Genomic DNA, 25,165 nt, shown 5'->3' on the forward strand with positions numbered 1-25,165 from the left:
CTATTTTCCTGTACTGAATTTTTGACATCAGATAGAAATAGTGTATAACTAATCCTGCATTTTTAAAAGACTGCTATTAAAAGAAAATATAACTGGTCCTTAAGCAAAGAATAGAGTTTCCTTTCTCATGCACTGCATAGATTGCTCTTAATTATTTTTTTTGGGGGGGTGTTTTTTAACTATCTTGCCAAATTGAAAGCCATTCAACAGAATGAAACTTGATATAGAGAAAGAATCTTGATGGATACAAATAAATAAATAATAAATAAATCTGGAATTCAATTTTGTTTCTTTATCAACTGTTTCTTTCGGTTCAGGTCAGGCCTCAGCACAATAATGTAGCATTTTGGGAAAAAGATGCAGCTCAGTAATCCTGCTGCTGAAGACAAAATGGAGAAGATCTCCACAGCCACCAAGTATTTTCCCTTGGTGCTCAGATAGGTGGGAATAAACAACACCCAGACACTGCAAAAGACAAACATGCTGAAGGTAATAAATTTGGCTTCATTAAAGCTGTCAGGTAACTTCCTGGCTAGGAAGGCCACTGTGAAGCTGACAGCAGCCAAGAACCCCATAAAGCCAAGGACAATGTAAAACATGATGGGTGAACCTTCATTACATTCCAGGACAATTTCTTCAACCATGGAGTGTGTGTCTGATTCTGGAAATGGGGGGGAAATTGCCAGCCACACACTACAAATGGTGACTTGCACCAGGGAGCAAGACACGACAATTGTGTTGGTCAGCTTTTTCCCCACCCATTTCCTGATTTTGGAACATGGCTTGGTGGCCATGAAAGCAAGGACCACTATGGTTGTTTTTGCTAATATACAAGAAAGGGCTACAGAGAAAATGATGCTAAAAGTAGTTTGTCGCGTGAGACATTTTATTTGGTCAGGTTGCCCAATGAAAAGCAAAGTGCAAAGGAAGGAAAGCAGGAGAGCAAGGAGAAGAGTATAACTGAGATTCCTGTTGTTGGCTTTGACTATGGGAGTATCCTGGTATTTAATGAAGATCCCCAGCAGCACAACTGAGATGAAAGAAAAGAGGAAAGCCACACTGGTCAAGGTGATTCCCAAGGGTTCTTTGTAAGACAAGAAAGTTGCATGTTTTTTAATGCAAAGCACCTGGTCCTTGTTAGCATAGCATTCTTCAGGACAGGGCAAACAGTCATCTAAATCTGGAAGAGGAAAGAAATTTGTTAAGCAGATAAGTATGCAGTGTTAGTTCAGTCTTTCCCAAATTTCAGAAATAACACATTTCCATGACTGGGATTTCAAGATATTTGGAAATTTAAAATCTAACTTATAGTAAAGGCTGTAGGTCTAAAAATGAACTGCTTGAGAACAGACTCTTAAAATTACTATAATTTTACTTATTCACTTGTTTATTTACTAGAAAAATTATATGGCTTTCCGACTCACAGTGTTGCTGGGTATCTTATAAAAATAAGACTCTATATCAGTGCTGGCTAACCTTTTTGTCCCCGGGTGATGAAACTGCACATGCATGCATGACAGCATGCACATGCGTGCCCACACCCATAATGCAATGCATGTGTGACACCCCCCACCCATCCACCCCAGTGCATCTGCACGACATCCCCCTGTTCTCCCCCCCACCCTACCATGCCTCTGGATGTGACCTCTCTCGTGCCCCGTTTAGGTCCTAGGAGGCCTCTCTGAAGCCTCCTGGGACCAAAAACAGGGCACAGGGGGTATGTCCCCCCCACACACACCACACATGCATGCACATTTCCTACATGCATGACAGAGTCTCAAAAACCAGCTGTCTGGCAGGAGGGGCGCACATGTGCAATGGTGCTAAGCTGGGGTGACAGCTCACCTCAAAGAGGGTTCCATGTGCCACCTGTGGCATGTGTGCCATAGGTTTGCCATCATGGCTCTACAGGTATATCTTACATTTTCCTGACAACAACATTCAGACCAACCACTTGTTGAACTCCACATATCCCTTGAATTCTTGTGCCTGATGACAAAATGAAATTTTCATGGCCTTTTAAAAGAAAATCACAGGGCTGGCCCATTGTATCTCTACAGGGATGATGTTCTACAGGGAGGGAGACAGCCCAGAGAAGGTTCCCCTCAGTCCTCTAGAAAATGGCATCTTGAATGACAAGGTTTTTTTTTCATTTGCTTTATCAGTGAACAGCTGTTTTTTTTTTTTTCCTGCCAAGCTGATTTTTGAGAAGCCAAAGCTCTCGATTTTGAAAAGAAAACTTTTAGACAGGTTTCTGACTCATTGGGATAAGAGAGCCATAGATTTTTAAGTCTGAGGTGAGTGCAAGGTGATGGTGGGGAGATATTTTTCCCCAACTTCTTACTTTTTCCTTCTTCTTACTCTTTTTCATACAGTAAGGGGATAAGTTATCTGCCTGCTGAGAATTGCCAAGCTGACACCCTGAGGGATGGTATTCCCTACCGGTTGGCAAATGAGAGCATGCACACGCTTTCTGTGCATGCACTTTGGGCAAAAAAAGAGCCTAAATGGGATGCCGTAGAGCCAGACTGGATGGGCAGAGCCACCCATGATTTCCGCTACCGGTTCAGGCAAACCAATCCAAAGTGGTAGAATACCAGGTCTAGATACACTTCTTGGAATACAGAAGGACTTTTATTGTTGTATTCAAAGATATTCAATGAGACATGTAGCTCTATACATTGGAGAAACAAAACAGCTCACTTTACAAATGCATGGTCTAAGATAGAAGAATAAACCCACAAGGACAAGATGCATTTCAAACACAAAGGTCACTATTTTGATGATACATTCTGTACAGAAAAGGCCACTCTTTGAAAGAAGGGTTAAAGAGGCCATCTACATTATGATTGAAGAAGCCTCTCTCAACAGAAGGATATGACACTACTTATCTCTTGTTTACAACACATCCCTTTCAGCAGTTCCAAGAAACTTCCATATTCCACTTGCACTATTCAATTATCCTGAGGGCACAGTTAAACCTCCAAGTGGTCTCAACGACTCTCAGAATTCTGAGCTCTCAAGAGTGCTAATGATCAGACAACTGCTAGGAATACGAATCCTTCTATTCACCACCATTCAGTCAGAACTGAAGAAGTTTCTTGGATGAGAAGTGAAATACATTCAAGAAAAAACAAAGAAAGTCCAGTTGCTTTTTTTGGGGAAAAAAGCAACTTTGGGACATGTTACAAATGGTTACATTGTAATCATTCCACTTCTCCTGGACTGTATGGCTCAATGCATCAACATCAGCAAGTCTGGGTTGTACAGTATTTCGAAGCTATTGACCATCAGAGTTAATAAATATCAATGCTCCTTGCATGGTATCTGTTGAACTGTTCTTTCATGGAATCTCTTACCTGTCTCGTTGGCAATTTTCCCTTCTGGGCAACGAAGGCATTTGTAACAGCAAAATGGCTTCCCTTCTATTGTGATCTTGATGTAACCCAAGGAGCAATGATCATTGCACAAAGAAGGAGGTTGAGTCTGTTAATAAATGAAACTGCAATACATTTAGAATTTAGATGTTAACCATCTAAGAAATTATTCTCTTTGAGGAATCTTTCCTTTTGTTTTAGTGAGTTATGAAACATTCCATACTAGCATGAAAGGTTTGATTTATTTCCCAAAATACACTTTCAAGCAAAATAAGTCAGGGAAATCAGGGGTGGGTTCCCACTGGCATTACTGCCAGTTTGGTGCGTGTGTGATTTGCATGACTTATTTTGCACTGAACTGGTGTGAACCGGTAGCAACCCACCTGTGATGCAAATAGGAGAGTCTCTTATTCATCAGATAGAGCTCAAAGATTAGGGTTGTTTAACTTAGAGGTAGGAGTAAATTGAGTTCCTTTATCTTTCTTTTTTTTTTAAAGCCAGTTTTATCACACAAAATGTAAAGTTTATTAATTTTACTTCTCACTGGTTTGTTCTGGCATGCTTCTAATGAGGTCAGAGTCACCTGGGTCAATAATAGCAAGTGTACATACTCTGTAGTACTTCCCACAAGCTGTTCCCAGTTCAATATTGTTGCCACTGTAGTGATGCACACCAGTTTTGGCCAACATAGCATAGTACTCAATTTCTGATTTTCTCAAAGCAGGACAGTTATTGGCTAGGATAACCAACTTGGCTTTGCCCTGTCGAATCATTTTCAGAGTTTGTTTATATCCAAGTACATATTTACCACTTTTCATAACCAGCTGAAGTCTAGAGTTTATGGACTCTAAAGACTTTTTCGTCTTCTGGGTGGCCACCATCTTGCCGGCTCACGTCGGCCCTGCCGTTGCCAGAGGAGCCCCTCCAAGATGGCTGGGCAACGAGGAAAGGAAAGGGAGTTCCTTTTTCTTAGGACTTAGAAATTTGCTGACAGTTAGAACAACTAATCAGTGGGACAAGTTGCCCCTAGAAGGTGTGAATGCTCCAAGACTGGAAGCTTTAAAGAAGATGTTGGATAGATGTTCATTTGTCTGAACTGGTGTAGGGTTTCCTGCCTAAACAGGGGGTTAGACTTGAAGACCGTGGAGGTCTTCTAGTCTGCTTAGGCAGGGGGTTCCAACTATTCTATTCTATTCTATTCTATTCTATTGTAGTCATTCTATTCTATTCTATTCTTATGCAAAAGTCCTGTGCATCAAGCATATTGCTTTTTATTTACTTGATTCATTAATTTGTGCAATTCTTCAAAACCTATTCCAACATTAGCTATAGCCTAAGCATTGAGCCACCCCTTTAAAAATGAATAAATGATACCTGGTTAAAAAGGTTGGCCCAGACAATTTTATCTGTCGATAGAGAGAACAGGTTTTCTGTTCGAGCTGATGGATTTACTTTTCCAACCTTGACTCTATGAAAGGATTGATTTGGGAAGGTGATCCAGTTGATAATATCAAAGCCAGTTGCAACCTTCCCATTCTGGTCAAAGAAAATATTTTCTCCAGCACTGTTGTTAAATGAGACTTTTCTCAGGTAATGATGAAGCTCAGGGGAGGAACATGGCAGTAATTAATATGCATGAATAGTCAAAATATACAGCAATGTTATTTTATAAAATACTATTGCACTCCTAAATACAGATTGTCCTCAACATATATCCAAAATATTCATTGCTAAGCAAGACAGTTGTTGAGTGAGTTTTGCCCCATTTTATGACCTTTTTTGCAAGGGTTGTTAAGTGAGTCACTGCAGTTGTGAAGTTAGCAACAGGGTTGGTAAATGAATTTGGCTTCCCCATTGACTTTGCTTGTGAGAAGGTTGCAAAAGTTGATCACATGATCCCAGAACACTGCAGCTGTCACAAATACACACCAGTTGCCAAGAATCTGAATTTTGATTATGTGATCATGTGCAGTGCAGCTGTCTTTAGTAAAACAGTAATTAGTCACTTTTTTCACTGCTGTTGTGACTAAATGAATCATTGCTAGTCAAGACTACTTGTAACAGTGTGAATTAATCACTGCTACTGACAACAGCCAGAAGATTCATCAAAAGAAAGAGGGACCTGCTAAGGTAGCCTAACAACCCTCATTTCATTTTTTATCACCTAGAGGTACATGCCTCCATTACCAGAAATTTTCATTCTAAGAGTCTGCAACCCCAACATTTTGTCCTTTGCTTCCCTCTCATATTTATGCATCTAACTTGAAAGTATAAAAGTCTTTTCAAAATTATTTGCCTTATGTGTTGAGAGTGAAAGTGGGTTCATCATTTCCCGTTAATTTTCCAGAGCTTCTCGCACTATTCCTAAAATTGAGGAGTCCTTTTTAAAAAAACACCAAATTATCATACTTTTTGGAGTATAAGACAGATTTTCCTACCCCCCCCCCATAGGTGAAAATTGTGGTGGGTCTTATACACTAAATGTTGTCAAAGCCCCACCCATCCACTGGCTCCCACCCTTTGGCCATTTTTGGCCTCCGCACGTCATTTTCGGCTTCTGCACACTTCATTCTAGACCTGTTATACACTGTGGAGATCGCCACAGCATATTGCTACCTTCACGCATCATGTTTTTGGCCTCCATGCATTGCATTTTTGACCAGTTCTAAGTGGTAGGGATTGGCAGCGGCTGCTTGAAACTGGCCGAATCTCTGCTGCCTGGAACTTGCCGAAAATACAATGCATGGAAACCAAAAATGAGGAGGCCAAAAATGCAATGCAGGGAGGTGAAGCTCAGCAGCAATGTCCTGTGGTGATCCCCACACCCTGGAACAGCTTATTGGCAATATTCTGGGAGGCTGATCCAACAGGCAATCAGCTATTTGTGCTAAATCAGGCTACAATAACAGCAGACCAGGCTGTTTTCTGTTTGTTGCAAGGACTCTAGCCAGATGAATACTAATGGATGCTGGTAGGCATAGGCAACATTTTTCCCCCTTGCTTTCACTTCCAAAAAAGGTAGATGTGTCTTATAGTCCAGAGTGTCTTATACTCTGAAAAATATGGTACAATGTAATTAAACAATGGCATGAAAGAGGAGACACACAGATGAATACCCATTTTGATCTTCAGATACTAAAGTGGTTGTATGCTTACAGACCAAAGTGGTGCCATTTATTTATAAGATAATGCAAAGTCCATTTAAAATATGAATATAAAAATAGTCGAACAACTGGAAATTTGTCTCATAAATAAACGATCTGTGAAGAGCCAACCGCTTCATATGGGTTGCATGAAGCAGCCATTTGGATCCATCTAACACTCAGGGGTGTCAAACTGGTGATCCGTGAGCTGGATGTGTCATGTAGAGGCAACAGCCACCCCATGAATGGAAAAAATCATGATATGTCACATGATGGTAACATGACCCAGCAAGTTTGACACCCAAGTCAACAATCCACTTTATTGTTACATTTCTTTCTACAGAATGTATGGAATGTTGTAGATAGGGAAGCAATATCATATGCTAGATAAATAAATATAGGATATTACCTGCCACATTTGATGATTAAGAAGCTTCTGCTTCCCACTACCAGCCATTGGTCTGTATTTAGAGTGGGATGTAAGCATGGCTTGGAGAGCATGTGCCACAGCATAGACTGCATTGTAGATACTGTAGCTTTGCCCAGTCATACTGAGTTCAAAAACAGAGCTTGGAAGAGTCTCCAGCTTCTCTTCCCCTGTGCATTTTTTGTCCGATTCTCCGTTTAAAGTGGATTTTGAGAAAGAACAGCCAAAGGCTTGTTCCCAAAAGACCCTTGAAAGACTGTCTTTCTCTTCTGGAACATTGTTTCTCATCTGAAGAAATGTATTGAATCCTGATAGTTCTTTTGATGAAGCTGAGAAAGAAAGAGCCCCATGGATGAAGTCCATACTTCTGTCTCTTTGAAACGGAACTGAAGTGTATTCCATCTGGGCTGGGAAAATCCAAACTTTGTCCTTTCTCTCCACTGTGCTGTCCACAATTTCCGAAACAGAGGAGATCATTCTGAAAATTGCCATTACGTGGTTTTCAGAATACACAATCACAACGCTGGAGGTCGCTGTCATCATGACTCTGTATATTTTAAGATTATTATCCAGTTGCTCTCCCAACTCATTCGAAAATGCTTTCATTGGAAGCTCTTCAATGTAATCAAAGCAGATCCCCTTTTGGGAAAATATGATAAGCACTTTCCTCAGAAATCGTTCACCGATCTCATTTTCATGACAAATCACCCCAATCCAGGTCCACCTAAAATGCAGCAGCAACTGGAGAATTCCCATAATTTGAAGATGTTCGTTTGGAAACATGTGATGAAAGAACACTGAGTAAATCATGTTATCCAGCACTGGAGCTGAGCCATAGGTCAACTAAACAGGGGGGGGGGGGGAAGGAAAATAAAATACCTCAGTCCACAAAAGACAGGAAGTATGGGGAATGTTTCAGAAGAGACAATAGACCTGCCTAATTTTTCAGTAGAGTAAATGGAAAGAAGGAGAGCAATGTCCCAAAGGTGCTTTTTCAGGACACAAATGGACTTTCTTTTTTCTTTTTTTTTGAAGACTTCTCATCCAAGAATGCAGGCCCATCATCCACTCAGAGCTGAAGAAGCTTCTTGGATGAGAAGCAAAACATCTTCAAAGAAAAAAAAATAAGAAAGTCCAGTTGCCTCCTGAAAAAAAACATCTTTGGGACAACCATGACCTAGATGACTGAGAATCTCCAAAGAAAGCAATACTTACTTACTTATTATTTGTTACATTTTTATGCTGCCCATCTCCTCTACAAGGTGACTCTGGGTGGCTTAGACATTATAGATCAAGTAAAAAATAATAATTAAAACATTTAAACTACCCAGATTAAAATGTAAAATACTTGCAGAACTGTAGGACTGATGTTAGTCCTTAGATGTAGTCTAAGAAGCAAAAAGCTCTATCTTTACTACTTTATTATAACAGTACTTTAATATTAGCCTGCAAGATCCTCTTATTCCCTCACGATTTCACAAAAATTGTTATGCAAGAGTTAAGAGTCTACAGTAATTTCATAAGAGATGCCATCATTTTCCAAAAAGTACAGGTAGAAGAAAAGATATTTGATAAACAAACGTCATCATTATGAATAACCAGTGCCAACTAGATTAGATAAACCTTCTTTTTAGAACCATAGGTTTAAGACTTAAAAGAACCATGGCGATCTTCTACTCAAAAAACCCTGTAGAAATCTAACATACATATATATTTGTCCACCTTTCCTTGAAAATTTCCAGTGATAGAATACCTGTAACTCCAAGATACAGTATATGCTCCTTCTATTAACAAGGAACTTTCACTGAAAGCAAGAGAATAATATTTTATCTTAATAAATGAAATCTTAAAATTATGCCAAAAGATTAAGAGGATTTATCTCTTTCCTAGGTATTCTGTTCTCCAAGGCACCTGAGGGCAGTACAAGAAGCAATGGGTGGAAACTGAGAAGCAACTTAGAACTGAGGAGAAATTTCCTGACAGAACATTTAATCAATGGAACAATTTGCCTCCAGAAGTTGTGAATGCTCCAACACAGTCTTTAAGAAGATGTTGGATAACCATTTGTCTGAAGTGGTGTATGGTTTCCTGCCTAAGCAGGGAATTGGACTAGAAGACCTCCAAGGTCCCTTCCAACTCTGTTATTCTATTCTATTCTATTCTATTCTAAAGAGAAAGTGAAATGTCTTTGCTTGAAATACATTAACAAATGTGCAGTAAATTAGGACTTGAAATTTGAAAACATTGTGCAGCCAGATTTTACTTATGGTCTGATTGCCATTAATTACAACCAACAGAGGAAATTTCATTAAACTGGAACACAGATATCAGATAATACACAAATGTGGGGTGTTTTTTTCTTCTGTTTTAAATAGGTCTTACCAGTGGAATCTTGTAAATGCTAAGAATGTCTGCCATAACTCGAGAGATATGAGAATTGGGTCCTGCAATAACACAAACTGAGTTTTGGTGGATACTACATTTGTAGTTGGGAACCCAACTATCATGTGAAGAAAGAAGCTCCATAGAAGCAAGGTAGGTCCATGTTGCCATGAAATAGCTGTTAAATATACCAAAGCTCAGAGTGATGTTTGGCAAAATCTGAGGATTTTCATTGATCTCCTTTACAGCACAGATCAAACTCAAGATGTGCAAGTAGTTCTGTAGAAACAAACTTCAAGAGAGAGTAATGTCTCTGTCACAACAGAGAACTTATTGCATTTTGTTTAATAATCTTTCTTAACAACAAGGTCCAAAACCAAAGTCTATGCCCCCAAAGAAAAGAATGTGTAGAAACTAATTGTCTTCACAAGTTTCATGGGTAAAATACAGATATTTGGCACATAACTTTTTTCTTATGGCAGAAAGTGAAGAGGAACTAAAGAGCCTCTTGATGCGAGTGAAAGAGAAGAGTACAAATGTTGGCTTGAAACTCAACATTATGAAAACTAAGATCATGGTATCCAGTCCTCTCAATTCCTAGCAAATAAATTGGGAATAAATGGAGGTAGTGACAGATTTTATTTTCCTGGGCTGCAAGATCACCGCAGATGGGGATTGCAGCCAAGAAATTAAAAGAGGCTTGCTCCTGGGGAGGAAAGCTATGGCAAATCTAGACAGCATACTAAAAAGCAGAGACATTACCCTGCCAACCAAAGTGCGTATAGTCAAGGCTATGGTTTTCACAGTTGCAATGTATGATGTGAAAGTTGGACCATAAGGAAGGTTGAAGGCCTAAGAATTGAGGCCTTTGATCTATGGTGCTGGAGAAGACTCCTACGAGTCCCTTGGACTGCAAGGCAATCAAACCAGTCAGTCCTGGAGAAGATAAACCTTGACTGATCTTTAGAAGGCCAGATCCTGAAGATTAAACTCAGATACTTTGGCCACCTAATGAGAAGGAAGGACTCACTGGAGAAGAGCCTCATGCTGGGAAAAATTGAAGGCAAAAGAAGAAGGGGACGGCAGAGAATGAGGTGGCTGGATGGAGTCACCGAAGCAGTAGGCGTGAGTTTAAATGGACTCTGGGGGGGTGGTAGAGGACACGGAGGCCTGTAGGAATGTTGTCCATGGGGTTGCAATGGGTCGGACACAACTTCATGTCTAACAACAACAACAAACTTCTTTGTAGCATTTTATATTTGTATATAACTTCAATGTTGTACATGGAAGTACATTTGTATGGCAATATCTAAAATATAGAAACAAAGAATGTTCAGCTCCTAAGTTATCCTCTCTTTGCTGTCAAGGGACAGAAAAAAAATAATGGCTTGTGTTTAGACTGTGCTGGATTTTTTGTGCCATGAAAGCATAGGAGTGAATCATAGGGAATCCAGAAAGCAGAGTTGGGGGGAAAAACCCAGGTATCTATTAAGTAAGAACAAGGCAAGTGTATATCTGGAAATTTTATGAAGCTGAAATGAAGCACAGAGTTTCTTCTAACCATTTATGGTGAAATATATAAGCGATAGAGTAGAATCTCTTAGCACAGTACTGTCAACTGATAAGAGATGAAAGTTATATTTCAATCATTTGTGTGCTCCTCAAAATATGTTGACCAGCCAGATTTCAAAGCTAACATGGTTAAGATAAATAGCTACATACATGGGATCATCAAGAAGTTCTTCAGATGGAATTCTTTTGAAGGTGATCAGGTTCGACATCATGTAGATCACAGAAATAATGCCACCAATGATGAGGTCACCTGAATGATAAGATTTGTATTTAATGCTAGGATTGTTGATGGTGCATTTAGCATCATGGCATAGGATCTGAGGGAGTAATATTATAACCCACAGCCTGAAAAGTAACATAGCAAATCACATCAGCGATTTGCCAAAATGATCCTTAATATATACATATGTAGGACAACCTAACATTTTCGCTTTTTCTCTTTGTTGGCCAGAATGCAAAAAAGTATAGGAAAAAAAGCAGTCAGACTTATGCAGCTTGGTCTTTAAGCCTCATATTTGAATATGTTTAGTAACAACGGATATTAATAACATCAGTCAGCCTGGTGGGTTGGGTCCCTGTTTTGCTCTGCTGTTTGAAACTCCCTGGAGTCCATAGGAGTAGAATTAGACATGGTCAATTCTGGAGCACAGCATCCTTCGATCAATGTTTTCTGAAATTGCAACAACAATTAATTGATCTCATATTGGCATGAATGGTCTGCAGTTTTCACCCAAAACAGACTGACAGCAGAAAAACAGATTGCTCTCAAAGGCAAAAAAAAAAAAAAAAAAAACCCAAGCAAAATAAATAACCAAAAAAATGAAAAATAAAATATTTTTCCTGATTTATATTGATATAAATGGCATGACATACATGAGTTTTGCCCTTAAAGTAGGCTTTTAAAATGAGAAAATAACAAAATTCAATCAAAAGCACTTGATTATCTGTCAGAAATTGTTCATGGTTTTACATCAACAAGAAAATGTAACTTTTGTCTGGTTAGCAATCCTTTAAGTGTTTATATTTATATTACATGTCATAATTTTTAAAGATGTTGTCAACAGAATAAAAACAAGTATGGATCAATTTTGAATTGAAGAAATGAAAAAACAAGGAAAGAAATGAAAAACAAAAAAGCACAATAAATAGAACAGAATGAAGAATAAATGGAGATAGTCATAAAAATATGACTTTCTTCCTAACAGCAGTTAACATGAATAGATACATTTATGTTATACTCTCTCTCTCTCTCAAGTTACATCATAACTTCTCCCTTTCCATAATATAGCCTTTTGAACAACCAAATCCATAAATCATTTTTTTCATAAAATGTCAGTGTTTTGAGCCACTAATACATTTAATTAGTGTTCCTTCTCTGTTCAGACATGTACATATCAGAGGTGGGTTCCTACCAGTTCGGTAGAACCGGTTTGTCAAATCTACCGAACCGGTTAGAAGAGTTAGAAGTGGACCCGGAAAGCCGGCCACACCTACAGAAGAGGTTCCAAAATTTTTTGAAACCCACCACTGGTCCTTGGATATGATTATTCTACACTATCATGCTCATATTTATAAAACTCAGTGCCTCTGTGAAAGGTAAGGATGACTACTGCATTTGTGGTGCAATCAGAACATTGCGTGTGTTGAAGTTGTTTTAATGCAAACCAAAGATGTCTTTTAAAAAACAAGTTTACATCATATTCTTATGCATGCCAGTGCTGTGTGTGAGATAATTTAAGCTGGTTCTGACAAGTGTCGTCGGCATCTTCATATCTGGTCACATGGATGGCAAGCCACTCCCACAAAGGAGGCCACACCCACAGAGTAGGTTTGAACAATTTTTGAAACCCACCACTGGTACATATGCATGTATTTGAACCCAAAATTTTCTGAGGTTTTTTTCCATGTTTTGCAGCGTATTAGCATGATCCCTCATATTGTCCACATTTCCACCATAAATTGAAAGCATCTTTAAACGTTCTAGTTAATTTTTCTGTTGTTCTATATCAGCAGTGTCAGAATATTCATGATTGGTAGAGACATGGTAACAAGGTCAGCCAATGAATAGGCATAGCCACTAAGCCAGCCAATGAGGGCTGTTTAAAAACTGAAACAGTATCTGCTGCAGACAGCTAGGTGTCTGGGTGTGGCTTAGGCTTAGCTTAACTGCCCTGTATAGAAGAAGGTTCTCTTTGTCTGTATTAAACTCTGTGCTGAAACTGAAACTAGTTTGTCTGCAATTTTGAGCTAGAAATTATTCTCTCCTGTACTTTGCTGCTTGTGTTTGTTTGCAAATTTCTACCACGTTGGAAGAATCTGCTATTGGTATTATATATTTATTCATGTGTTATTATGTATATAAATAAGTTAATGAATCCTGCTGAATCAGTTATCTGTGTGCACTTTCTGGATTTGATTTTTGCAACAAACTCCGTCAAGTAGCACATCATTTTATAAACATTCTCTTTTAAATGCCATAGTGTAAATTTCAATCCTTTCAAACACATGTTTTCCCATTTTTTGTCAATTTCCAACTCTGTCTTCTGCTGTTAATTTCCAAATGTTCTACTATCTAACTAAAAATATTTCTTTTAGCTATGGACACAAGAAGCTTTGTAAACTAAATCGTTATGCTGCCATATTCTCCATATTATTGATCCTAATGCACTCAGTAGATTAGCCATGACTCTTTACCTGATTTTAATTTCCTGTAAAATGCTTCTTGTGCTATAGTGTATAATGTGCATTTTCAGGCGCAGTCTGAATTTACACATCTGTGGAGATTCTTAGTCATCTGGGTCATGATTGTCCCAAAGGTGTTTTTTTTTCCCCAAAAGGCAACTGGAATTTGTTTTTCCTTGAAGACATTTCATTTCTCATTCAAGAGACTTCTTCAGTTCTAACTGAATGGTGGTGGATGGATGCCTTGCAGTCATGTCATCATTGGCACTCTTTCTGAGAGTCATTGAGGTCACTTGGATGTTTACCTGTGCCCTCAGAATCACCTGAATAGTGCAAATGGGTGTGGAATTTCTTGGAACTCCTGAAATGACTGTTGTAAACATTCTATCCAGAATGTGGACTTTGCTGTATTCAAAAGATTGATCTTTGTCTTTCAAATGCATATGAACTACTGAATCTTGTTTTGATGTGTCCTATGTTGTGCCATGCCTTTGTAAAGTGGTTGTTTTGTTTCTCCAATGTACAGATCTGTACATGTCTCACTGCATTGTACTACATATATCACTTTGCTTTGCTTGTGTCTGAATGCTTCATGCTTGGAGTGAACTAGCTATTCCATATTTTTAATATACATCTAATATTGTAAAAGGGATACAGTAGCTCAGTGGCTAAGATGCTGAGCTTGTCGATCAGAAAGGATGGCAGTTTGGTGGTTCGAATCCCTATTGCCGCATAACAGAGTGAGTTCCCATTACTTGTCCCAGCTTCTGCCAACCTAGCAGTTCAAAAGCATGTAAAAATGCAAGTAGAAAAATAGGGACCACTTTGGTGGGAAGGTGACAGCATTCCGTGCACCTTTGCCATTTAGTCATGCCAGCCACATGACCACAGAGACATCTTTGGACAGCACTGGCTCTTCGGCTTTGAAACGAAGATGAGCACCACCACCCCAGAGTCAGAAATGACTAGCACATATGTGCAAGGGGAACCTTTACCTTTTAATATTGTGAATTTTAAAACCTAGATTAACCTTAATTGTACTCTACCATAGAAAACCATTGTACATTACCACCCAAACCTCACACATTGTGCAATTCCAGTTTTAAGTTTCCTTTATTTCTGAGCAGAATTTACTCTTTCATCCAAATAAAAAGGAATGACGCAAGATACATTTCAAATGGGTCAATCCCAATCCTCTTCATTCCTTTGCATCTTGGAGGAGTTTATAGTTGTTCTTGGAATTTGTCCTTGGCATACGAACCTATACATAGCTTTTCTGCTACTGATTAAAAGGTGAAATGGTTGTCAAATAGGTATTGTTTGAAACAAATAGATCACTCTAGGCATTAATTTTTATAAAAGAAATTCTTTCTAACAATTATAGTTTTTCTTATGTAAACATGTCCTTATTCATTTCTTTTCATGTCTTAATATGATCAAATATTATCTCAAACACAAATATATGTTTTAAAAAAGTTATTCACTGCTCAGATACAAATTGAGGCTATTTTGTCTACATAGTGCTTATATTTCACTCCATTATTTTGCGGGAAAAAGAATTCTTTCTGTACAAACCTAGTAAATTAAAAGCAGCTCATCAGAATGAAATTGGAACTAGAACATATGCTTATTAATTTGAAAAAAAACACAATACAATGGATGTTTATGTTTGCTTCTTTATCAACTGTTCTTTTCTGTTCAGCTCTGGCCTCAGAATAATGATATAGCATTTGGGAAAAAAGATTAAGCCAAGTAATCCGCCTGCAGAAGCCAAAATGGAGAAAATCTCCATAGCTACCATGTATTTTCCCTTGGCACTAAGATAGGTAGGAATAAACAACACCCAGACACTACAAAAAACTAACATGCTGAAGGTGATAAATTTGGCTTCATTAAAGCTGTCAGGTAACTTCCTGGCTAGGAAGGCCACTGTGAAACTGATAGCAGCCAAAAAACCCATAAAGCCAAGGACCAGGTAAACCATGATGGCTGAACCTTCATTACATTTCAAGACAATTTCTTCAACCATGGAGTGCCTGTCTGAATCTGGCAATGGGGGAGAAGTTGCCAGCCACACACTATAAATAGTGAGTTGCACCGAGCAGCAAGACAGGACAATAGTGTTGGCAAGTTTTTTCCCCACCCATTTCTTGATTTTAGAACCTGGCTTGTTGGCCATGAAAGCAAGAATCACTATTGTTGTTTTCGCCAATATACAAGAAAGGGCTACCGTAAAGATGAGGCTAAAAGCAGTTTCTTGCATGAGACATTTTATTTGGTCAGGTTGTCCAATGAAAAGCAAAATGCAAAGGAAGGATAAAAGGAGAGCAATGAGCAGAGCATAGGTGAGGCCCCTGTTGTTGGCTTTGACAATGGGAGTGTCCTTGTGCTTAATGAAGATCCCCAGTACCACAACTGAGATGAAAGAAAAGAAGAAAGCCACACTGGTCAAAGTGATTCCCAAGGGTTCTTTGTAAGACAAGAAGTTTGTGCGTTTTTTAATGCAAAGAGCTTGATCCTTATTAGGATATTTTTCTTCAGGGCATGGGAAACAGTCATCTAGCCCTGGAAGAGGAAATAGAGTTGTTAAGGAGAAAAGAATTCCCAATTTTTTAGAAATTTTTCAGTGCCTGGAATATCCAGACATTCCTCATAAAATCTAGGAATGCAAGAGTTTGAAATCCAATTTATTTGGAAGGCTAGAAATATTTAAAGTGGTCTGCAGAACACAATCCTTTGAAATTACTTTGAGATATGGTTCCTATCCATGTCTTCAAGGACTGTGGGGGTCATTCTAAACTTATTAATTTTCAGATCTAATAAATATCAATTTGGTCAATCAACCCAGCAAAACATGGCAGGAGACACAAATAGATGAAGTAATTCCACATTGTTGTAAGACTATATGAAAAGAATCTTGCCGGTCCAAAAGTACAAAAGGCAGCACCTCCCCCTATCCCCCCAAAAAAATCATACCCGTATTCCATTACAACATTTCTTTCATAACATCTCTCACCTGTCTGGTTGGCAATGTTGCCTTCCGGGCAACGAACACAATAGTAACAGCAAAATGGCTTCCCTTCAATTTTGATTTTGTTGTACCCCAAAGAGCAAGGATCATTGCACAGAGAAAGAGGTTGTGACTGTGAATAAATCGAACAAATAAAAGTTCAACACATTTAGAATTTAAAAATTGCCAATCTAGAAAACATTTTTGGGGAATCTTTTCCTCCCTTTTTTGATTTAAACTTATTAAAAATTGTACGCTAGGGTACAAGGCTTGTATTACCCCTAAAATATCCTTTTGTCAAGAGACATGTGATGGAAAAATCTCTCTTGATAGAACTCAAAGGTTAGTATTAATTAACTTAGCGGTACAAATACATTGAGATAATTTTTCTTATACAAAATCATCTTCAAAATCTTCTGCATCAAGAATATTTTTTCTTGTACCAAAGTACTTTTTCCAAAGATCAATAGGACTTTCTTGATTCCGCCCCCCCCCCCTTTGAAAATTTCCCACTTCTCATCCAAGAAGCTTCTTCAGCTCTTGTGCTTGTTTCATTAAATTGTGCACCTGGTCAGAAATCAACTGTAGCATGTGTGTTGTAATACCTCTTTGAAAAATAAATAAAATATACCTGGTTAAAAGTGTTGGGCCACACAATGTCATCCTCCAATAGAGAGAGAAGACTTTCTAGTTGAACTGATGGATGTACCTTTCCGACTTTGACCTTAAGAAAAGTTTGGTTTGGGAAGGTGATCCAGTTCATTATGTCAAAGCCAGTTGTAACCTTCCCATTCTGGTCAAAGAAGATATTTTCTCCAGCACTGTTGTTAAATGAGATTTTTCTCAGATGGTGGTGAAACTTAAGTGAAGTACACAGCATTAGTTAATAAAGGTATGAAGAATGTCAAAATATACAACATTATTTCAAAAGATACTGATGTGTTTCCAAAGAATGACCACAATAGGACTAATTCATCAGTTCCATCCAGGGGTAAGTTCCAGCCAGCTTTATTGCCAGTTCATTCATGTGCATGTTTCCCACACATGCATGTTTCAATTAAAATTGTTCTGTGCATGCGCCGAACTTAAAAACAAGATGGCAGCACCAATGGCACTGACCAGAGAACCAATTTGGGGGCATGGCAGGGCATGGCAGGCCTAGGTTCCAGCAACCCATGCAGTCATACCATTATCGGTTCAGCCAAACTGGGCCGAACCGATAGGAACCCACCCCTAGTTCCATCAGAAGTAGCCAGAATAATCACCAAGAGAAACAGAGAAGCATTAGTGGCATATAACATCCTTCTTTTCATGTCTATTACTCACATGTACATAACACTACCATGTTCTGTTCCTTACTATCACTTGACATCCTCTTCAACCTTTCTCCTCACCCTGGTCTCACTCATGTTTCTTTTTTTGTAATTTTCAGTGACTGAGGAAACCAGATTTTGTCCTGTTTTTTCTCTCCCATACTTATACATCAATCTTTAAAGCAGAAATTTTTCTGTTGTATGTGTTGAGACAAGCATTCATGAATTTCTCCATGTGAAGGAAAACTACTCCTACCATTTTTAAACATCAGGACTCCATCTTATAATACCCCTAAAAGGAGTTGTTCCTCATTTGGGGTCTTCATCTACCATTTAAGTAAATTATAAATATTCCACTTTTTTTAAATTCATGTTTTATTTGAAGTTTTCCTTCCCACCATACATGTTTTGTGGCCAGTGTACTTACTGGGTCAATGTCCTTTTTAAACAATGTTAACAACAATAATACAAATAAGTATGCATAATATTAATTTTCCAACTTTAACAATACCATTCCCTTTTTATAATTCTTTGTCATTTTCCATTAATTCATATAAACCTCAATAACATTTATTTGCACCATGTGTTTGTTATCCCTACTAAGTCACTAATATTTAATATTTTAAAAAATCCACCATAATTCCAATATCCCAAATGTCTAGGATTACTAATAAGGCCAAATATTAACAAAAGTTTATCAATCCCAGGATTATATTTTAAAGTTCCCACAATTTCTAATCCTTAAAAGTTTAGATTCACAATATGCTTAACACAGTTAATATTAATAATACAGTACAATTATATTACCTAAACTTTCACCTTCTAGCCTTAGTTTATTTTTACTTATACTAAATTTTATTTACTGTTAGTATATATGCTAGTATTTTCCCTATTTGTATTTTCTACTTTTTCATTTTATTAATATATTTTATCACTATCTACCATCTCTTAATTTTTGCAGAGTTCCATCATTTGTTGGCTTTTTAATCACCCCTTTATTTCTCTCTCTTGGAATTTTATAAGGTGGTTTTTCTGATATTTTTATACCCACAGAGTATTTTCTTCAGGTTCCCCTTTGTCTCTTTCTGCTGTATCATTTGGGCACCCAGCCATAAATATTTTTTTGAAGAGATTTTTCTCTTTTTTCTCTAGACCTTTTTTTTTTGAAGAGAATTGATAATTCCTACTTATCAATCCTTTCTCTTCATTATCTTTGTCTTATTGCATCTCATTTTGATTTTTCTCTTTCCCTGCTTCTCCTAATTCTTCATCTATTATTTTGAGTATCATGTTCATCCCCTCCCCCCACCAGTTGTTGAAAGGCTTCTACACCAGTGACGTGCAGTCAGGGGAGGCAGAGCCTCATCACTGTCATCATGAAAAGAAAAAAATGTAAAAGGAAAAAGGAAAGAGCTGAGGTCAGGCTGAGCAAGTTGCTGCCAGAATCACCGTGGATAACTCTACTTAGTGCTTAATTGTTTAAAAAAAAGCCTCTAAAAAGTGTCCTCTACAGGAGAAGGCAGAAGAATGACATGCCTCTTCTAGTCTGACTAGGCGTTTTATGATCACTCGAGCAGAATTAAGCTAGGGTTAAAAGCCTAAAAATTCCTGACATAGGTGAGGCACATTGTTCTCCTGCCTCCTGTAGAGGGCGCTTTTTTAGAGGCTTTTTAAAACAGTTAAGCAGAGTCATCCACGGTGAGGCAGCAACTAGCTCAGCCTGACTTCAGCTCTCGCCTTTTTCCTTTACATTTTCTTTTCTTTTCATGATAACAGGCAAGAACAGAGTTGAAATCCTCTCTGAAACAGCTGGAAAAGGTACATGTGGATCGGAGGGAGGGGGAGGAATTCAAACTTCATCCTCCTGGTGCGGGGCTTTGAAAAAAGGCTGGAGGGAAGTGCTCTCCCTCCCCAAGTGTAGTTTGATTGCAGGCAGAGCCACATTGTCTTTTCAAACCTGTAATCAGTGAAGTTGGGCTGGATCCTTCAGGGGCTGGGGAGAAGTGTTTGTGCTCCAGTATGGGTCTTTGACTGGCTTCCTGCCTCCTCCTGTGGTCTCCCTGACTCCCTCCAATCCAACTTGTGTGTGTGTGTGTTTGTGTGTGTGTTTGTTTGAGAGTTTGTTTGAGTGAGAGAGGGAAGGGGGTAGGAGAGATAGTCCAATCCAACTTGTTTGTGTGTGTGTGTGTGTGTGTGTGTTTGAGAGGGGGGAGGGAGGGAGAGAGGGAGGAAGGAGAAGAAAAAGAGAGAAGGAAACATTTATCAAAGGAGAAAAACAAATGTTGTCACTTTAAATCGGAACTGAGCATGCCTGGCTGTGGAATTCTGGGAGTTGAAGTCCACAAGTCTAAAAAAATTTGAAACCCACTACTGTGTCAGTGCCTCACCAGCCATAAATCTCACTGCACTCACTGTTCTACACTCATTTCTTTATCTTTAAATAATCCCTTGTCTCCTTGTTCTTCCTTATAGTTTCATGCATGCTTTTGAGCATCAAATTTATTCCTTCATATACCTCTATCATCCCCTGATAATCCATTTTGTAACAATTTGATAAAAATACTCAATATACCTCTATGTGTCAACTCCCAGTGTTGTCATGGGAAGAGAAGGGGGGAGTGCATTCCACCCATACTGTCGGCTCAGATTATTGCAGCCAGCTTTGGAGGGGTGCATCTTATAGTGGAATGTGATTCATGACACAGAGTGAGGGGAGGGATGGAACAGGGTAAAGATCAGCAATAAATCAAACAAAGGATAGACTTGACTGCAAACAGAACTTGTCTAATGGTGCTCCTAATAAATGACTAGTTTTCTATTGAAAACTTGACTCAATACTTATGAATCAATTAGGGCATTTTTAGGAAATCTGACAGACAGTCAAGTCCGTTTTTAAATACCAGTGATGCCTGGAGGGAAACCCAGAAGACCATGGCAAAGGGCCAGCTATCCGAAGATTGCAGCCAGAGTGCAGCCTGACCTCAGATATCAAAGCCAAGATGGGTGAAGAAAGAGGAGATAAGTATTCAACCCTTAAAGCAGCTAAAGCTGAGCTCCCCCACCCCAATGCCCAGAAAAAGGGAAGGGCCCTGAGTGACTGGGAAGAGTAGAAGGGATGCTGGAACTAAGCCAGGCCCCCAAATAGCAATAGCAATAGCAGTTAGGCTTATATACCGCTTCATAGGGCTTTCAGCCCTCTCTAAGCGGTTTACAGTCAGCATATTGCCCCCAACAACAATCCGGGTCCTCATTTTACCCACCTCGGAAGGATGGAAGGCTGAGTCAACCCTGAGCCGGTGAGATTTGAACCGCTGAACTGCAGTCAGCTGAAGAAGCCTGCAGTGCTTAACCACTGCGGCACCTCGGCTCTAAAGCCCCTGATGGAGCCCCTAAGGAGATCCATAGAGTAATGGAGGAAGGAAATTGACTAGGCCACCCTCCATGAAGGGAGACCATTATGCAGGCCAAAAGAGAGGGGAGGAGCAGTGGATCCTCTTGAGGTGATGAGAAGCAGATGGGAACTCAGCCCCCTTTCTCCAGCCATTAGAAGGAAGATGAAGCCAGTGCCTCTCCCATGTAGCAGGCAGGCTGTCCAGGGCAAATAATCTCCCCCGTCCCTCCGAACTAGAACTGAGGAATATCTCAGGACATATCAAGCACAAGAATACAGAGGCTGACAGGAGGAGGGAAGGGCAGTGCTGATTGAACTGCCCCTGTTCAAGAGAAAGTTTGATAGGGACTCAAACCAGTTAGCCCTGTTCCTTGACTCAGCTGAGATCCACCTAGAATGCTATGAATACCTCTACTCATTCCCTAGAGCCATAGTGAATACTATTGCAGAGGGACTAGAAGGAGAAGCAAGGGAATGGCTAGCAGCCCTCCACAAGAGGAGAGTCCCCCAGCTGCAAGGCATAGATGACTTCCTATGATTGCTAGAGGCCAGATTTGAGGAGGTGGAGGAGGACCTATATGCTGAAGATGAGCTCAGTAACCTAAAGCAGAGGGGCCTCCACATCAAAGAGCACATCCATGAATTTGGGAGAGTCATTGGAAGGCTACCCACTTTACCAGAGTATCTGTTAGTGCATTTTTTAAAACAAGTCTGGACAAGCAGATTGCCCAGGTAACTACCTACTATGACATCCCAAACCGACCCTCTGAGTGTGTCAAGCCAAGCCTCCCTCAGCAACCAAGAAAGAAACCACTTAACTCCATTTCACATAATTAAGAGTACTTTTACTGGTTATGAAAAAATAGCAGCTAAGCAAAGCAAGATCTGAGGTAAAACCGCATAATATCATACATATCAATATGTGACCAAACCCCCTTCCCCTGGTAACCCCATCTCACAGTCCAATCTGCAAATCCCTTAGATGCCATGTGAGTTCCATCTTCAAAGAGCATCATCAGATTGGTATGCAGGATGGTTGGCCTTGACCACACCAATCACAATCTCCAGCAGTAGATGGTGAGAACAAAACTCCCTTTTTACAATCTCTCCTGTACTTAAAACTTCCCTTCCCAAATACCACGGCCACCCTCCCCGTTTCAATGGCAGCCAAAAGCAAATAGCACAACAGAGGTTGACATCAGGCCCTCCTTCAGGAAAAAATGGGAGGGAATTGTGCAGCAGGTTCCACCCCTTTCATGGTGGTGTCCCTTCTCTTCCCAGGTTGTTTGTCTGGTTTTGTTCCCTCTCCCCCGGCAGGGGGCTTTGGGCCAATCTTGGAGCAGCAATTTGCTGCCCAGTGCCTCTCCTTTCCGCAACAGAAGCAGGTGATAGATCAGGACTTGCTTGTAGACCAACATTTCCCTCCTTTTGGAGCTCTTTTGGGAGGGTTGGGAGGGGCAGCTTTCTCTTTCTCACTGTATTCACGGTAATTGTCTCTGGCTAAATCGATTTCCACGTCTGCTGCCAATTCGTACCAGTGTTGCAAGTTACACCCCCCCCTTTACATAGTTTTGGTATATATCTTTGTTTAAGCCATCCATAAAACTGTCCATGAAAGCCTCTTCCGACCAATACTGCATCTAAACAGATAATTCACAAAACTCTTTTATGTAATCAGCCACTGGGTTCTTCCCCTGCGTAAGACTTTTCATTCTGGTTCTGGCCTTCTGCTCTGTGAGCGGATCATCAAAGCATTTCCTCAAGCCGGCCATAAACCTATTATAGTCTCTCAGTAGGGGGGAGTCATTGTTATGGAGGGCAACCATCCATGTCGCTGCCTTGTTCTCCAGCACCATGGTAACAACTCTTATCTTGGCTTCTTCTGTGGGGAGATCCTCTCCAAACTGTTGCATGAAATTCCAAATTTGGACCAAGAAAAATCCTAGTTCCTTTGAGTCACCACCAAATTTCACACCAAGTGGAGGAACTTTTGCCATCCAATGTCTGTGGGGGACCCTCCCCCTCTTGGAAGGGCTCTCACGGCTGCTGCTGATGATGATATGGAAGCTTCTCCATCCTGATGAGCTTCACTGACTTCCCCCAGGGCCCCCCTTGGGTGGAACAGGGCTTCTGCAGTTCTCTCCTCTAGGTCTGGGAGATCAGCTTCTCTTTTGGGACCGCTCTCACATATATGTCGCCTCTCCCAAGTCTCTTGAAAGAGTTTCATAGCCTGGGACATCATAAGGTACTCCTCATCGGTGTCCTGCCAAGTAGCTGCCGGCCGCCGATATCACCTTGTGGTAACTCCAGCAGAAATTTCCTCAGGGTCATACTTCTGTCCCATTCCCAATGACCACCTGGGGCAGATGGATCGTTCCTCAAAACTCAAATCTGCCCTCTGCTCCATCTCCAAAGGACATGAGGATGCAGTTGCCCCCATGTTGTCCTCCTGGTCGCTGCCTGGCTAGGACATTCCTTTGAAGATTTTGGTTTTATTTACACTCCCCTTGGAAGGTGTTAGCCCCGGGATGAGTTCGAAAGTGAGATCTTGCTTAATGTCAAGCCAACCTCCCTCAATAACCAAGAAGGAAACCACTTAACTCCATTTCACATAATTAAGAGTACTTTTACTGGTTATGAAAAGATAGCAGCTAAGCAAAGCAAGATCTGAGGTAACAGCGCATAAAATCATACATATCAATATGTGACCAAACCCCCTTCCCCTGGTAACCTCATCTCACAGTCCAATCTGCAAATCCCTTAGGTGTCATGTGAGTTCCATCTTCAAAGAGCATCATCAGGTTGGTATGCAGGATGGTTGGCCTTGACCACACCAATCACAATCTCCAGCATGTGCAGTAGATGGTGAGAATAAAACTCCCTTTTTACAATCTTTCCTGTACTTAAAACTTCCCTTCCCAAATACCAGGGCCACCCTCCCCGTTTCAATGGCAGCCGAAAGCAAATAGTGAAACAGAGGCTGACAGAGTGGTTCTGAGTAGCAATAAAAGTCAACAGTGGATTGTGGGCTAAAGACATGAGAAAGTCATTGGATATGAAAGAGGTCAATTCAGCCAGAAACTGCCTGGCCAATGGTGATCCACAGCAACACAGTGGGCCCCGAAACCAGCTCCCCCTCAAAGTCCTCTGAAATACTACAGATGGGGGGGTGGGCCACATGGCTTCTGCATATATGACCTGAACTCCAAACCCAAGACCAAAGCCACTACCCAGGGCATGACTGGAACAGGGCCACAAATGGGTCACACATGCATCCCAGAAGGCCCTCCAGGCTGCAGAGGTCCCTCCCCAACCAGATGAAGAGGGGACCCAGGGAACAATGACCAGTTCCCAGAATCCTATGACAGTGATAACAAGGGCAAAAACCACCCAATGGTGAGAGGACCAATTTACCCTTTCCTTTTTCCAATATGCCTCACAGCCCCCAAAAATAGGAAGTTAGGGGGATTTTCAAGTCTTAATAGACTCTAATAGACTCACTAGAGGGTTGCACTAGATGCTTGATCAACCTGACCACATTCCTGAACTGGGGATCAGAGCAAAAAGACTGGCCCACCCAATCTGGTTTGAACAGGTCAATGGGTCCCTAATGAGGGGAGCCTATGCCACCCACCTCACCAAACCAGGAGACTAGAGCTAGTGGATCACTGGGAAGTAATTCAATTCATAAGACAGATTAAGTCATACTGGACTCTCCTGGTTAGACAAGTGTGGACTGACCATCTGGTTGCAAGGTGACTCCCTTCCATGCCAGCAAGCAGAAACACCACCCAAGCAAGGAACCTCCCCAAAAGAGCCCACCAGAACATCTGGCAACCACATCCAATGAAATCCCAGAGACTAAACA

The 25,165-nt window shown here is 40.2% G+C and overlaps 3 protein-coding genes across 3 annotated transcripts in view; all 3 read right to left on the reverse strand.

Annotated features, from left to right (window-relative positions):
* Positions 1-278: 278 nt before the first annotated feature.
* LOC116521813 (vomeronasal type-2 receptor 26-like) lies at positions 279-14,026 on the reverse strand. The gene is made up of 7 exons (XM_032236464.1): positions 13,889-14,026; positions 11,052-11,218; positions 9,330-9,507; positions 6,930-7,790; positions 4,752-4,979; positions 3,360-3,486; positions 279-1,180 (listed from the first exon to the last, which is right to left on the reverse strand). Exons 1-7 carry the CDS (start codon positions 14,024-14,026, stop codon positions 279-281), a joined length of 2,601 nt encoding a protein of 866 aa, XP_032092355.1.
* Positions 3,870-4,325, reverse strand: LOC116522358 (60S ribosomal protein L30-like). The gene has a single exon (XM_032237238.1). It carries the CDS (start codon positions 4,256-4,258, stop codon positions 3,911-3,913), a length of 348 nt encoding a protein of 115 aa, XP_032093129.1. The 5' UTR covers positions 4,259-4,325; the 3' UTR covers positions 3,870-3,910.
* A 1,220-nt stretch (positions 14,027-15,246) lies between the features above and the next one.
* LOC116521814 (vomeronasal type-2 receptor 26-like) overlaps positions 15,247-25,165 on the reverse strand; it is a 42,712-nt gene continuing 32,793 nt past the window's right edge. Inside the window, exons 9-11 of the mRNA XM_032236465.1 lie at positions 17,225-17,452; positions 16,600-16,726; positions 15,247-16,148 (exon numbers count right to left, since the gene is read on the reverse strand). Of these exons, the coding sequence (XP_032092356.1) occupies positions 15,247-16,148; positions 16,600-16,726; positions 17,225-17,452 (1,257 nt within the window). The remainder of the gene's footprint in view (positions 16,149-16,599; positions 16,727-17,224; positions 17,453-25,165) is intronic.

The sequence above is a fragment of the Thamnophis elegans genome, chromosome Z (assembly GCF_009769535.1).
Source record: "Thamnophis elegans isolate rThaEle1 chromosome Z, rThaEle1.pri, whole genome shotgun sequence".
Taxonomy (NCBI): domain Eukaryota; kingdom Metazoa; phylum Chordata; class Lepidosauria; order Squamata; family Colubridae; genus Thamnophis; species Thamnophis elegans.

What these genes read in the sequence shown, in the direction of transcription:
- LOC116521813 (XM_032236464.1), bottom strand. Translation starts at nt 14,026, where the DNA reads ATGCATTTGAAAGACAAAGATCAATCTTTTGAATACAGCAAAGTCCAC. An exon ending in GGGCCAACCTTTTTAACCAG is followed by an intron (nt 3,487 to 4,751) that starts GTATCATTTATT and finishes ATTTATTAACAG; the next exon opens with ACTCAACCTCCTTCTTTGTG. An exon ending in GAAAATTGCCAACGAGACAG is followed by an intron (nt 1,181 to 3,359) that starts GTAAGAGATTCC and finishes TTCCTCTTCCAG; the next exon opens with ATTTAGATGACTGTTTGCCC.
- LOC116522358 (XM_032237238.1), bottom strand. Translation starts at nt 4,258, where the DNA reads ATGGTGGCCACCCAGAAGACGAAAAAGTCTTTAGAGTCCATAAACTCT.